Source organism: Trachemys scripta, chromosome 9 (assembly GCF_013100865.1).
Source record: "Trachemys scripta elegans isolate TJP31775 chromosome 9, CAS_Tse_1.0, whole genome shotgun sequence".
NCBI lineage: Eukaryota > Metazoa > Chordata > Testudines > Emydidae > Trachemys > Trachemys scripta.
In genome coordinates this window covers 87862651-87876844 of record NC_048306.1, presented here as the reverse complement: position 1 = coordinate 87876844, position 14194 = coordinate 87862651, and the positions used below count along the sequence as shown (strand labels likewise).

Genomic DNA, 14194 nt, shown 5'->3' with positions numbered 1-14194 from the left:
TAGCCCTGAGCCTCCATGCAGAAACCTTTCCCAGTGGCAAAGACACACTAGGCTCAGTCTCAGCCCAAGTCACTTAACTCAGGAAGGAGCCTCTGCTGGAAATCTCTTCTGTGCAGGAGTTTAGTATTTTGAAGATTCTTTGGCAGCTTTCAGCACCAGCTATACTGTGGGCATTAATTTCTGTAGAGGAAAATCCTCTTTTCTGGCTGGTCAATATGTGTAACCGCCAAATATACTGCTGCTTTGTTTACCCTTCCCATACTGAATTACTACACTGTTTACTATGGGCATTTGGGCATCTCTGAACTTCCTTGTTCTAGTCACAGCTTGATTGTAAAAATGCACTTTACTATCCCCAGGAGGCAAAGCCGAGATCAAATTGTATGTTTGGTCAGACGTGGCATAAAAAAGTTATAGTTTGTAATCAGTTGTTTTCAGAAGAGAAATTCTGTAAAGGTGAGCACGGAACTCTGATAATGCAAACATTAAAAAGAAGCAAAGAGCACCAGTTTCTGTTCCACTCAGGACTAACGCTTACTACTTGAAGCCTGTGCTGTCAATGTGTCCATTTCTAGCAATAAATATCACGCCAGGAGAATCTTACTTCTAATATGAAGGCACTGAAAACATTCTAACATTAGTTTTAACACACACTTTATGTGGCATCCAAACTGAGATAACATTACAATGATCTACTGAAACACCTCTCTCCTTTGCTACACCCCATAGCAAGTAGTCAAGACCTGATGAATATTTTTTCTGATATCTCCAACCCCCCAGCTTCTTATGATTGTCCTCAATGTGGAAACCCTTGTCCATATGCAGGTTGTCTCTTCCTTTGATTACAGTAACCTCCTGTCTCTATTCACATCTGCCAAATGTCCTAGATTTCCTTCAAATCTCCCCCACCCTTCCAGCAACACCCTCTTCAATCAGTCCTGTACCCTCCCTAACTTGAATTATTGTCTTGTGTCATGTCTTGTTTTATTTAGTCTGCAAGGTTTTCAAGGGTCAGAAACATGCCTTATTTATTTGTTCTTCTGGTTTAAAAAAAAAAATCTTACCCCCAAACCCCTTTGTATGAGCTCTAGGGGCCTTAACAGCAATTATGTCCCCAATCCATTAAAATATCATCTAGTAACCCAATACAATGGAAGTATTTGCATGCCAACTCAAACAGCAGCAAAACTCCATCCCATTCCACCCAAAGTGCCTTGGCCCCTGCTTTCATCAGAAGACCTATTAAATAGATGGCTTTTGCAGGGAGTCTTGAAGGTCAACAATCTATTGACCAAATCCTTATTTGTTGAATGTAGGCCCAGCTCTGCATAGAAAGCTCCAGGATGGAAGCATTCTATCTGATTTGCCCATGCTTCTACATCCCTTCTGAGAGTATTGCATATCTAGAGTTACCATACTTCTGGGTTTTCCCAGACGGGACTCTTTTTTTTGATCCTCAGCCTGGGCAGATTTTTCAAATAAGAGGCAATGTCCAGGATTTTTGCGGCGCAGCTGTTACAACTCAGAAAGCACTGTCTCTTGGCCCCAATTGGTCCCTTACCTTCCCACAGCTGCTGAATCCTACCTGCCCAAGCCCTGGCTCCCATCTCTGGCTCAGGGGAGAGGCCCACAGGGAGGTACTGCCTCCTGGGCCTGTGCCAGCTGCTCTGTCACCGTGACAGGGAGTGATACTGCCCCTCACCTTGAGAGTGAGGCTCCGGGTACCCTGTCCAGCACCCCCAGTACACACATCCCTCCAGCTCCCCCCTTAGTAGTGTTCTATTTTGGGGAACCTGAAATATGGTGACCCTATCCTACCCCTCCGTTGTGTGAGCCAATGGGGAAGGGCCAGCGCCCTTCCTTCTCCCCACCTCTAGTACATGCTGGGAGGGAGCGGGACTGCAATTTTTGCCTCCCCCTCACACAGACTGCCCAAGTGCTTCCACCCACTCATGCTCTGTGAAGCAGCATATGGGCTAGTCACAGCCTACCTCTCAGTTTGGAGGTAAATCTCTCAGTGAAGTCAAGGGAAGGAGGCATTACTTGAGCAGTACGAAGTCAACATCAGGCAGTGATTCAGAGTATGGCCCTCTGTTTGTGGAGTGCTGTTTTGTAAATGTGCAGTGCTGTGTAAATGGGTTATACTAACACACAAGAAGCATCCATAAATTGCTCTGTATGAGCAGGGGCACATTAATATGTGAAACCCAGAAATCACAGTACCATTTTGTAGTTTGCAAATTCACTGTGTTGCAAATAAGCCTTTTATATGAAGACATTGCATGAATTGTTTTGGGGACTAGACATAAATCTGAGGACCTGACAATTTGCAGTTATTAAATGCTGTGACTAGCCCTACTCAAAATTTTCCATTAAAAAGGAACATTTTTGCAAAAATCTAGACATTTTGGACTTTTTTATAAGAATAGGATGGTAATCAAGATGTCCTGGTGGGAATAATTATATTTCACCTAACATTCCTCTTGTATTGCTGAGTGAGGCAGTCACCACTTCTCATTAAATTCTTGTGTAGTATTGCTCTGTTTAGTGCTACAGTTGTTGTATTTTTCCCCAGAGGTGGCTGCTCCTCAGTGGTAGGCAAAGTGCTGTCTAATGGTATACGTACATTTAAAACTCTATAGTAGTGCAGCTGGATGAGGGGTCACCCAATACAATTAATAGCACGTGTAAAACAAAAGGAAGTCCTACTTCACACAACGCATAGTCAACCTGTGGAACTCTTTGCCAGGGGATGCTGTGAAGGCAAAACTATAATAGGGTTAAAAAAAAAAAAAGGCAACTAGATAAATTCCTGGAGGATAGGTCCATCAATAGCTATTAGCCAAGATGGGCAGGGATGCAACCCCATGCTCTGGGTTTCCCTAGCCTCTGTTTGCCAGAAGCTGGGAGTAGACTGTGATTGCCTGTTCTGTTCATTCCCTCTGAGGAACCTGGCATTGGCCACTGTCAGAAGACGGGATACGGGGCTAGATGGACCATTGTCCTGACCCAATAGGGATGTTATGAAAACACTAAATCACTGTAAGATCATTCTCATTACAAAAGACATAAATTCTAAAGAATGTAGTCAGCACAGAGCTCCACAGATACAATTCACTTCCAGTTAATCAATTGTCCTTGTGCTTTGCAATCATATAAATTATTTTACCATCTAACCTCATTTAACTAGAGTAATTTTGACACATGCACAAAACTGGCCATAAAACACCTAAGTTATTTTTTAATTGTAATGTTCAATGTTCTGGAAATTTTAGTATTGACTATCCCTTGCAGGGAGAAGCAAGAAAATATCTGCTCTCCCAATGTACAAGAGTTCTAAACAGTTTGATGTACAAATCATAAACAGAATTACTTCTTTTTGCCCTTTGCACCTTTGCCAGGCTTTTCTTTCCCCTTCTTATCTTTCTTTCCTTTCTTTAACAGTTTTTGAAGCTCAGCAAAAATTCCAAGCCCCTTCCGCACCATCTGCCCACGCCACCAAGCCTGGATCTGAAAGAGAGGATGGAACAATATTGTTACCTAGAGGAGAAGAGGGTGACTTCAAACAATTAACTTGAGCACTGTCGGCTAGTATTGATGCAAAAAGCTGAATGCATTGGGGTCTGCTGGAGTAAACTGGGGTTAAATTCATGATTAGACTAAATTAATTTAAAGTAAGAGGACCAGCCAACCAACTAAATTATATTTTTCAGATTATTTCCATGAGCTATTTTAAAATTAAACTAAAATTTCTCTAAGGGAGGGAACACTCTCATTGTTATTCTCTCAACTCTTTGGTCAAGGCAAGGGCTTCAAGTGAAGAGAAGTCATCTTCCCAACTTTAAATGTCACTATTTGGCTGTTACGTTACCCCATGTACCCACAGTCAATTTGGACCTAGCTAATGGTCCTACGTTGGGCCCAATGAAAGGGAAGTTGTTTCCTTTCAGATGTTGGGTAGCAATGTGTAGAAATAAGACAATAACTGGGGGAAGGGAAGAATTTGAAATACAGGAGATTCAGGGACTGAGGACCTGCCCCTTGTTCCTCATCCCCATCTTTTGAGCAAAATGACTTTATTGCCTACTGGTGCTGTCGATTGAGCTTCTAATAACCATCTAGGGCAGTGATACTCAAACCTCAGTGGTTCAGGAGCCAAATTAGCAATCACTATTACCCAAAAGAGCCACAGTAATTCAGTGTTTCCTTTTTCTCTTTTATATTATATAATTAGAATCTCACAGCAAAACAACTAAGTATTCTACAATTGGTTAAGCATCCTGATTGGTTGTTAATTATCAGTGTTTTAATATGTGCTACAAAGAGCTGCAGGAGACACACTAAAGAGCCACTTGCGACTCCTGAGCCTCAGTCTGAGTATCACTGATCTAGGGCCGTTCCAGGCTGAATCCCTGTGCCCCCAGGTTCTACAGTCTTGGAACTAAAGGATGCAGTTTATAGCTTCTTCCCCAAGCAAGGATTTGGCTTAATGGATCTGCATAGTGCAGTGGCCATTCCCCTGCCAAGCCCACATTCCCCATTGGCAATGAGATAGAGACTCCATAGCACACGAGAAGGTATCTGCTGCTTTACTGCCCCATCAGAGCTGACACAGAATTTTTAAGATACTTCAAGACCTTGCATAGCATGCCCTGTAGAATGTTGTGTAAAACACTGGATTATTAATGCAGTTTGTGCAGTGTAGTAGATCTCTTATGCCTTGTACCTTTGTAGCCTTGGCCTTTTGATGCCTCTTTTCCCGTAAATACTCCCAGATAGCCAAGTTCCCCTGGCTGCACACCTCAATTGGAGGGTCTGTCAGAGGGTTCCCATCCAGCAAGACAAGCTGCAGCTTCTGAAGATTGTCCAAGTTTTCTGGGAGTTGGAACAACTGATTGTTCTGAACAAGCAATCTTTGCAAACCTGAACAAATAAAATCGCAAAACTGCAATGCACAGACTAATAATAATCTGGAGTGTTCCCTGGGTGTGCTTACAATAAAACAATGTATTGCTGGAGTGTGAAATATTTACTCTGTGTATATAAATATTTCCCAGCACATCAATAGGTTGTTTCATCTATAGTATAAAGGGCCTAGTTCCCAAACTTGGAGAGATTTTTTTCACAGGATTTCAATAACACCAACATGTTTGTTTTAATGGCATGATCAAAGTTTGTTTGTTTTTTACAAAAATATCAACAAGAAGGGTATTACTGCTGTTGTGCCTTTCTACTTCCACGGCCCTGAGTTATGAGTTTTTAGGCTTAGGCTCAAGGTAAGTGCAAGAATACAAAATTGCTTCCCCCCCAAAATAGGAACTAGGGTGAAGCACTCAACAGAGCTTCATTTCCTAAATGATATGCCACACCCTGAGGTGGGTCGCTGGCAATGAGAAATAGACTTGGGAGCTGGGGATCTTAAAGTATGATCCTCTAAGCTTAAAAGACACCAGTCTGTTAGCCAAGGCTGAATCAGGCTTATTGACCTCTATTTGTGGCCCAACCACCACTAGGGGAGGAGAGAAGGCCACATTGAGTGGGTGTGGGTTACATAAACACCACCTACACACTGCATCTGTGCCTCAGACTCAGGGGAGTTTTGTCAAGCAGCAAAATGCTATCTTGGTAAGAAAGCTGCAAGAATTGTTAATTGTTCTACTTTGTCATCAATTGACCAATTTTAAAAAACAATGCCACTTATATCTGCAGATCATTAACTTTCCCGGGGTGTATATTGCATCTGCATCTATTCAGTAGGGAAAGTCTTCAACAGATCATCAGACAATAAGAACTTTTAATAATACAGATTACTCAACCTAGTCTCTCCTTTGGACCAGGAAAGGTGTCTGGGTGAGAAGAGGAAGATTTTTGAACTCTGAAATCCCTGCTTAAACCTGTGCTCTTACAGACACAAATGCATAGGATGTTTTTTCACCTTGTACTTGACATATGGAGTCTGGGAGTTCTTTAAGGAGGTTGTTGTGACAGTCAACTATTTCTAAGTTGCTCAGCAAGCCTATGGAAGGTGGCAGGTACTCCAGACAATTGTTCTCTAGGTACAGCTCTTTCAGATTCTGGAAAAAAATGTGCATGATTTTCTATTTTAAAAAAGGATTTGTTTCCTTAGGTAGATCATTGAACAATGCACAACTGAACATTGGCAAATGCAAAACATACGACTGGGGTGATAGCATTGTTAGGTGCTCAGATACTACGGTAATGAGTGTGATATAACTGGATAAATTTATCCAGCAGTGTTTGAGCATCTCCTTAAAGTGCAGCATGACCTATCAAGGCTTGAGGATTTACTTCCTTTCCCTTGGTTCATAGTCATGCACATGCACTATGTGGTCCTTCTGTCACTCCTGCGTGCTAGCAACCTCTTGAAAGGTATAGCAGCTGCTCTGTAGACAGGCAGCGAGAAGGGAAAACATGAATTCCATCAGCAATTGTAAAGTGGCTTATTGCCTAGGGCTTGGTGGTGATTGATCACCCAGTAAAACAGGGGTTTAACAATGCTACAGCCCTGGTGTAGAGGCCCAACACATTTTATGGGATCAGAAAGATATACATACATAACCTATTCCACATAGGGAGATGGAAATAATAGAGAGAATCTATGTGAAATAGGTTATATATAATATAGAGATATCTAAGTTTTGGGTCCATCAACTTTAACAAGACCTGTTTGTTACAAATGTTTTACCCAATCCTGCCAGACCTCAGTGGGTCCAATTCTGCAAGGTGTTGTGTCCCATTGAATTAAATGGAACTTTAGTGTGCTCAGCACCTGCTGTTGACAGGCCCTGCGCACCAAATCCCATTGTCCATGGAAGGTGCATTTGTGGCAGGCCTGCAGGATTGGGATTCATTCTCTTCAAACAGCTTAATTCTTCTGTGCTTCTTTGTGGTACCAGGCAGAGTTAGACTGAGCTCCTCTCCCTGCTCTTTTTCCTACCTGCAGTTTGCTGATGTCTCTTGGAAGAGTCATGAATTTGATCCCTTTATCTTGTCCCAGATATAATTTCTCTAATGACTGAAGGAGAAAGACTTCTTCTGGAAAGACACTGAATCTGTTTCCAGTCAGACCAAGGCATTTTAAGTTAGAGAGTCCCGTCACCTCTGGAGGTATCTAGGCGTGTTCCAAAACATACATTTAAAAAAAATACATTTATATCCGTTAAATAGCTATGTTTTGTTGTTTGCTGTTCTGGGAAATACTGTGTCACATTACTACGGATCAACGAAGAATATCATGCTGGCCACATTCTATGATATTGCCACATTATGACTGAAATTTTTGCAACGTTTCCCTGCTATATTCCCTTACTGAAAGGTGTCTCTGTGTAAACTTTATCTGAATTAGGCAAATTCTTAGCATATATGTTCCTTCCAGAAGTGGCTACCTGGAGAATGAAATGTAACAGGTGCTCCTGTGCTTCCCAATCCCTCTGATAGTATCTGTGCATTATAAGATACTTTACATAAATTAAATTGGGTCGTTTGCATATATTACCACTTCCACAAATGTTGCCTTCAAGGGGGGAAAAAAACCAAAACAAATCACGATCTCCTGGCAGAAGATGGGGAGGACTGCATTATATCACAAAAGGGAAATGTGTTTGATGCCCTAAGAGGAAGACACCCATTACTGTTCATATATTGACAGGTTTCAGCTGTATCATTGTCCCCTAGGATGGCATAAGATACTGGTTCTAAAAGCATTAACAACTTGTACATCCACTGTAAACTTGCCTCCTGCTCTGTTTCAAATAGTATGTCACATTTTTTGATCCTGGGCAAATGCAATTATCAGACCGTTACTTCAGAAAAAGATAGGTATAAATAGAACCAGGCCCTTTTAGCATCTAATCTCTACTATTCAAAGCAGGTTACCATGTCTAGCTTTTCACTTTTTAGTGGTTTGTTTTTGGTTCCTTTTTTCCTGGCTGAATATCTGCCTGTCAGTGGCAATTGATTACAGGGGGTAGTGAGGCTGTGATGCACATCAGCATTAGGAAACAAGCATTGTAAACATAACTATCAGTTTTATTAACTGCAATTTTAATTAAGCTACTGTCACTCATCTGCTCCAATGGCTTTAAGAATGTGTTATTCTAGCACCTTGCCGCCTTTGGGTAGCGTATAACAGTGTCTCACATCACAAACAGCTTGTACTAATGCCTTATAACAGGGGTGGCCAAACTGGGGCTTGCGAGCCACATGTGGTTCTTTTATAGTTAAAGTGCAGCTCGTGGAGCCCACCATATCATCCCCCACATTTTCCACTGGGTGGGGGGAGCTCAGAGTTTCAGCCCCACAGTGTGGTTGAGGGGTTAGGGCAGGGGTGGGCAAACTTTTTGACTCGAGGGCCACATCGGGGTTGTACAACTGTATGGAGGGCTGGGTAGGGAAGGCTGTGCCTCCCCAAACAGCCTGGCTCCTGCCCCCTCCCACTTCCCATCCCCTGACTGCCCCCCTCAGAACCTCCAACCCATCCAAACCCCCTGCTCCTTGTCCCCTGACTGCCCCCTCCCGGAACCCCCGCCGCCTATCCAACCCCCCTGCTCCCTGTCCCCTGACTGCCCCAACCCCTATCCACACCCCACCCCCTGACAGCCCTCCTGGGACTCCCACCCCCTATCCAACCGCCCTCTGCTCCTCATCCCCTGACCATCTCCTCCTGGGACCCCCCACCCCTAACTGCCCCCCAGGATCCCACCCCCTTATGCAACCCCCCCTGCTCCCTGTCCCCTGACTGCCCTCCCAACCCCTATCCACATCCCTGCCCCCAGGACTCCCACTCCCAACCCTCCCTGTTCCCCATCCCCTGACCACCCCCCCAGAACCTCTGCCCCCTCCAACCGCCCCCTCTTCCCTGACTGCCCCCGGAACCTCCCACTCCCTTACACAACCCCCCAGCTCCCCGCCCTCTTACCAGCAGCAGGAGCTCGCAGCCATGATACCTGGCCAGAGCCAGCTGTGCTCCCCGGCCGGGCAGGACGGTCCGGCCCACGGGCTGTAGTTTGCTCACGTCTGGGTTTAGGGGCTTCTACCCAGTGGGGAGAGGGTTCTTGGGACTTTAGCCCTGTGGGAGGCACCTGCCAGGGCTTCAGCAGGAGCAGGGAAGAAGCCCTGAGCCTTGGTAGGCACCTCCCTGGGCCAGAAGCCCTAAGCCTGGACAGGCACCTCCTGCAGGGCAGAAGCCCTGAGACCCCCACCATCCTGCCACAGGACATAAGCCCCAATCCCTGGCAGGCCCGCTGGGTTCTCAACAGGGCTGTCCCTACCCATATATAAAGTACGCAGCTGCGTAGGGCACCAGGAAATTTGGGGCACCCAGCCCCCGCTCTTCCCACCCCTGCTCTGTCCCAGCCCCAACCCTACTCCCCTGAGGACTGCAGCAGGGATGGGCCGGCACTCACCGGTGGTAGGAAGTGCAGCGACCTGGCCCCAGCCGCGCCGCTGGTGAGTGCTGGGAATGGTTCCCCGCAAGCCAGTCCCTTCCTGTCTTCTCCCTCCCAACCCCGGTGGAGGCCTGGGGCTAGTCCGTCCATCCCCAGACACACACAGAGGCCTGGGGGCTGCGTAGGGCCCCAGAATAGCTAGGGATGGCCCTGGTTCTCAAACTTCTGAAGATTATTGTCTGCAGCTTGAAGGGTCAGTAAGTTTGGCCACCCCTGCCTTATAATGAACACTGCACAAGCATCAAAGAAAATATCCTCCAAGTAAAGCACTGAAGCACAATTCTTCCATATCATATAATTCTTGGGAAATCTAGGCTCCCATCCTTAGTGAAGTTCATGCCTTGCACCCCAGTACCTGCAAGGACCTTATTACCGAATTGGGGTCATCGAGTACTTAGAGGTGAAAGGATTCTTGATGCCATGGGATATAGTTTCAAGACTCCCATTAATGTTAAAGGAAAACAATGAATAATTAGAATAGCTTAGATAGCTCAATGCCATCCTGTAAACGTGTTAAAGAAGAGAGAGCTGTAGATATCTGAACAGATTAAAAATTAAGTTGCAGAACAGCTTTGGTATTGACACTCATTGAATGGGGCTAGCAGGGACAGTGGGAACTGGCAAGTTACTGATACCTAACTCCATTGCCTAGTGCAGGGTAGACTGAATCATGGTAAACCAGCTTTGAATTGTAATGAAGGAGAAATGAGAGAGGGAAGGTAAGTTAAATTGCTTCTACAGCTACCCCCATCCAGTGACTAACGTGGATGAGACCACCCCAACAAAAGGCATGTCCCTAAGTTGGGAAGAGAGAAGAGAAATGACAATAGGAAGTCACACTGTATGGATGGTTGGAAACATTTTGGCTTCTGCATTGGGTAGACCTCTTCCCTGTAAAATAATATTCAACAGTTACAGTGGCGTTTTCCAGCCAAAGATCTCAAAGCCCTTTGCAAAGGAGACTAAGTATCATCAGCTCTGTTTTAGAGATTGAGAGACTGAGGCAAAGAGAGGTGAAGTGACCTGCCCAGGATCACACAGCTGGACAATGGCAGAGCCAGGAACAGAATCCTTTGTTTCCTGCTGTCCCGACTAGTGGCATCTCTATGTGGCTGTGCTATGTGGCATAAGGATTGCTGGGGTTTGCACGCTTTAGAGGGTTATATATTCTTGAGTCTCACATCCTTGGAGTCAGGCTTGTAATATTATTAATACTATTTATTATTTTAGCATCTAGGAACAACCGTGATGGGCCAAGACCCCATTGGGCCAAGTGCTGTACAAACACAGAACAAAAAGATGTATCCTGTCCCAAAAGACTGTACATATTATTATCTCCCTATGTTGTAGAGTTAAGTGGCTCATACTATTACATTTGAGATGCATATTAGCCTAGTGAATTTGAAGTGTATATAGAATCCCACACCAAAAATAAAGAAATCAATACCTCACATATTTGATTGTCATCCAGTGACAATATTTCCAGATTTTCCATAGCACAGATCTCTTTAGGGAATTCATCAAAGAAATTTTCACTAAGATCTAATATCTTGATACAGGTTAATCTGGTAAAGGAAGAAGGTAGCACTTGCAAGCCAGTGTTTTTCAAATAAATGAGGCAAAGGGACATCCAATGGCAAATCTGACGTGGAAACTTTTCCAAGTTGTTACCAGACAGACCAAGCTCGTTCATTTCTGTGAGCTGCTTGAAGTTAGGAGGGAGCCTACGCAGGAGGTTATTAGACAAATCAAGCACAGTCAGTCTCCGACAGTGATGCAATTTATCAGGGACTGATAACAGGTTATTGAAAGCTAAAAATAGTTTCACTAAATTTGTCAAAGAGACAATCTCTTCAGGGACAAAACTCACTAGATTTTGTTCCAGATCTATTATTTCCAAATTAAGAAGATGACAAAGCTCCAGGGGAAAGCTTTCAAATTTGTTTTTTTGCAGGTAGATCTCTTTAAGTTTTCTCAGATTCACTATTTCTTTAGGCAGATACCTTAGATTATTGCCAGATAGTCCAAGCAGCTCAACATGATGGAGGCATTTACAGATCTCCACTGGGAACTCATCCAAGTTTACATCATAGAGCCTGAGCTGACGGAGTGCCTGCAGTTTGCTGATGATATGCAGCGAACTGTAAGAGAGTGGATTGCTACTTAAATCTAAGCTCTGAAGACATTTCAGCTGCCCAAGTTCTTCACAGATGTCGTGTATATAGTTCTCATTCAGATAGAGAACTTTCACCTTCTTAAGATGATGGATGTCTCCTGGGATGCTTTCAATTAAGTTTTTTTCCAAATGCAATTCTTCCAGATCTTCCAGTTCAAAGATTTGTAAAGGGATAGTTGTCTGTTGCTTATTGGCTAAATCAATAAAAAATATCCGATCTGTGACGTGTACAGGTAGAGCGTCCTTCTCTAGTTCTTTTGTCACTTGTGTTTCCTGTAAAATCTGCAAACTATCCTTCTCAAGAATTGTGGTATCTGCTCTTGAGAAATGAACATTCACTGCGTTGGCATCAGGGCTCTGCTGAAACTCAACCATCTGTGCTACTTATTTTTAACTATAAAGAGAAAAAAATAAGGAATCAGCAGTACTCCAACTTTAACCCACTTAAATAACAATAAAAGGATGAACTAGTTCAATATTTAGGGACAGATTCTGACTTCAGCTGCAGTACCAATACCACTGAAAACTGATGTTACCCACTGACAGCCAAAGCTTGAAAGAATGTAAATAAAGACATTTTTTGGCCCTTAGTGTATTGGTAAAGGCACAAAGGGACAAATTCAGTGGATGAAATGCTATTGAAGTCAACAGAGATGCATCTGCTTATATCATGACTGAATTTAGCCCAATGAGCCAGAAAGTCCTAGGTATAAAATTATATGGACCAAATTTTGTTCTCAGCTATACCAGTGTAAATTTGGAGTAATGCCATTGAAGCTAAAGCAGTTACTGCAAATTATACAAGTGTAACCAAGAGCAGAATTTGGCCCTATATTGTCAAGTGATTTTAAATTGAATAAACAGTTCTTACATAGTGTGTTTTGAAATATTTCAAGCGAGGTCTTGAATTTAAGTTTTATGGGCCAGATCCTCATTTGGTGTAAATCAGCATAGCTCCATTGAGCTATAAAAGTTTACACCAGCAGAGGAGATGTGCTCATATTCTTCAAGTGTTTTCAGTACAAATCAATTTGGATTTCTCCTCCCAAAATTCAGTGTTTTTTTCAAAACTTCCAGTTTACTGGAGCACCAACCAGTGATACCTCCTGGAAATTAGATCTTTTCTATCATGAAAGTGTCCCGATTTTCATATTCTGCTATTGCTTTGGAACTTTTGCTCAACTGGGGCATGATCTTGATTTCAGTGGGAGTTGAGGAACCTTAGTAGCATCATGCCTTTATAGGCTCAAAGGCAGCAAAACACTTAACTTAAAGCATGTGCCTATGCGCTTTGCTGAATAGGAACAGGATTATTCACATTTAAGGCTAAGGACGTGTTTAAATGCTTTGCTGAATCAGGACCATAGAGTTGTCCTATGGGTTTTGTGTAACAGGCATCATGTTGGATATAGTTTTATGATTATACTGCCCCTAGCACAATGGCCCCCAGATCTCAGCTGAGGCCTCTGACCAGTACTGTATTACATAATAATTCAATAATAGCAGAGTTTTACAAATGATATCACCATCTTACATGACATGTATTACTTCTATAGTTTCTGACCAATATGGACAAGCTTAAGTGTCATTTGAATCATATGTATATATGCATTTAAAATCCTAGGATTGCAGAATGTTACTGAATAAAGGAAAATGAGGAATAATAGGAAGAGGAGATGATTAGCTCACTTGCATCCAATGTCATAAACCTACTGGGGTGGATGTCACAATCCCACAAGTCAATGTTCAAAGAGCAGCAGCAGAGAAAGCAATGGGAGAAAAAACCAAGAGGCTGGTGGCTGACTCATTTACCTCTACATCATAATCTCACCTGAAAGGATGTCATAATCCCAACGATGAGCAGTTTGCAAGCACCAGCAGAAAGGGAAAGAGGAATGAAAAATATACAACATAACAAGTGGTATAGAGAACAGGAGTACTTGTGGCACTTTAGAGACTAACAAATTTATTAGAGCATAAGCTTTCGTGGGCTACAGCCCACTTCTTCGGATGCATAGAGAAATTGGAGTCAGAATGTCTATCGCCCTGTCTCATAAAACAAGAACAAGGGAACAACCAATGAAATTGAAAGGCAGCAAATTCAAAGCTGATAAAAGGAAATACTTTTTCACACAAGCCATAAATTAGACTGCAGAACTATTGTCACAGGATGCCCTTGAAGCCAAGAAATTAGCATGATTCAAAAAGAAATTGGGCACTTATAACAAGAATATCCAGAGTTATAATAGTAAATGCTAAAAAAAAAAAAAAGTTTTGGAAGGCATATAAAATCTCATGCCTTGGGATTTAAACCAATCTCTGACTATTAAGGGCTAAGAGGAGAATTGTTAGGGAGCAAATTATCCCTCATCTGCCTACTGTAGGGTTTCTTGCACCTTCTTCTGAAGCAGGGTTCGGCAACGTTTGGCACGCGGCTCGCCAGGGTAAGCACCCTGGCGGGCCGGGCCAGTTTATTTACCTTCTGACGCGGCAGGTTCGGCCGATCGCGGCCCCCACTGGCCGCGGTTCGCCGTCCAGGGCCAATGGGGGC

The 14194-nt window shown here is 43.4% G+C and overlaps 1 protein-coding gene across 1 annotated transcript; it reads right to left on the bottom strand.

Annotated features, from left to right (window-relative positions):
- Positions 1–3253: 3253 nt before the first annotated feature.
- LRRIQ4 (leucine rich repeats and IQ motif containing 4) lies at positions 3254–12033 on the bottom strand. The gene is made up of 5 exons (XM_034782267.1): positions 10915–12033; positions 6959–7132; positions 5936–6074; positions 4727–4923; positions 3254–3510 (listed from the first exon to the last, which is right to left on the bottom strand). Exons 1-5 carry the CDS (start codon positions 12016–12018, stop codon positions 3370–3372), a joined length of 1755 nt encoding a protein of 584 aa, XP_034638158.1. The 5' UTR covers positions 12019–12033; the 3' UTR covers positions 3254–3369.
- Positions 12034–14194: the final 2161 nt, after the last annotated feature.

Excerpts from the sequence above, each read along its gene's own strand:
- LRRIQ4 (XM_034782267.1), bottom strand. The coding sequence starts at position 12,018 with ATGGTTGAGTTTCAGCAGAGCCCTGATGCCAACGCAGTGAATGTTCAT. Across the intron at positions 4,924-5,935 it reads CTCCATATGTCAAGTACAAG|GTTTGCAAAGATTGCTTGTT; the intron begins GTGAAAAAACAT and ends TTATTTGTTCAG. Across the intron at positions 3,511-4,726 it reads AAAAGGCCAAGGCTACAAAG|ATCCAGGCTTGGTGGCGTGG; the intron begins GTACAAGGCATA and ends CCTCTCTTTCAG.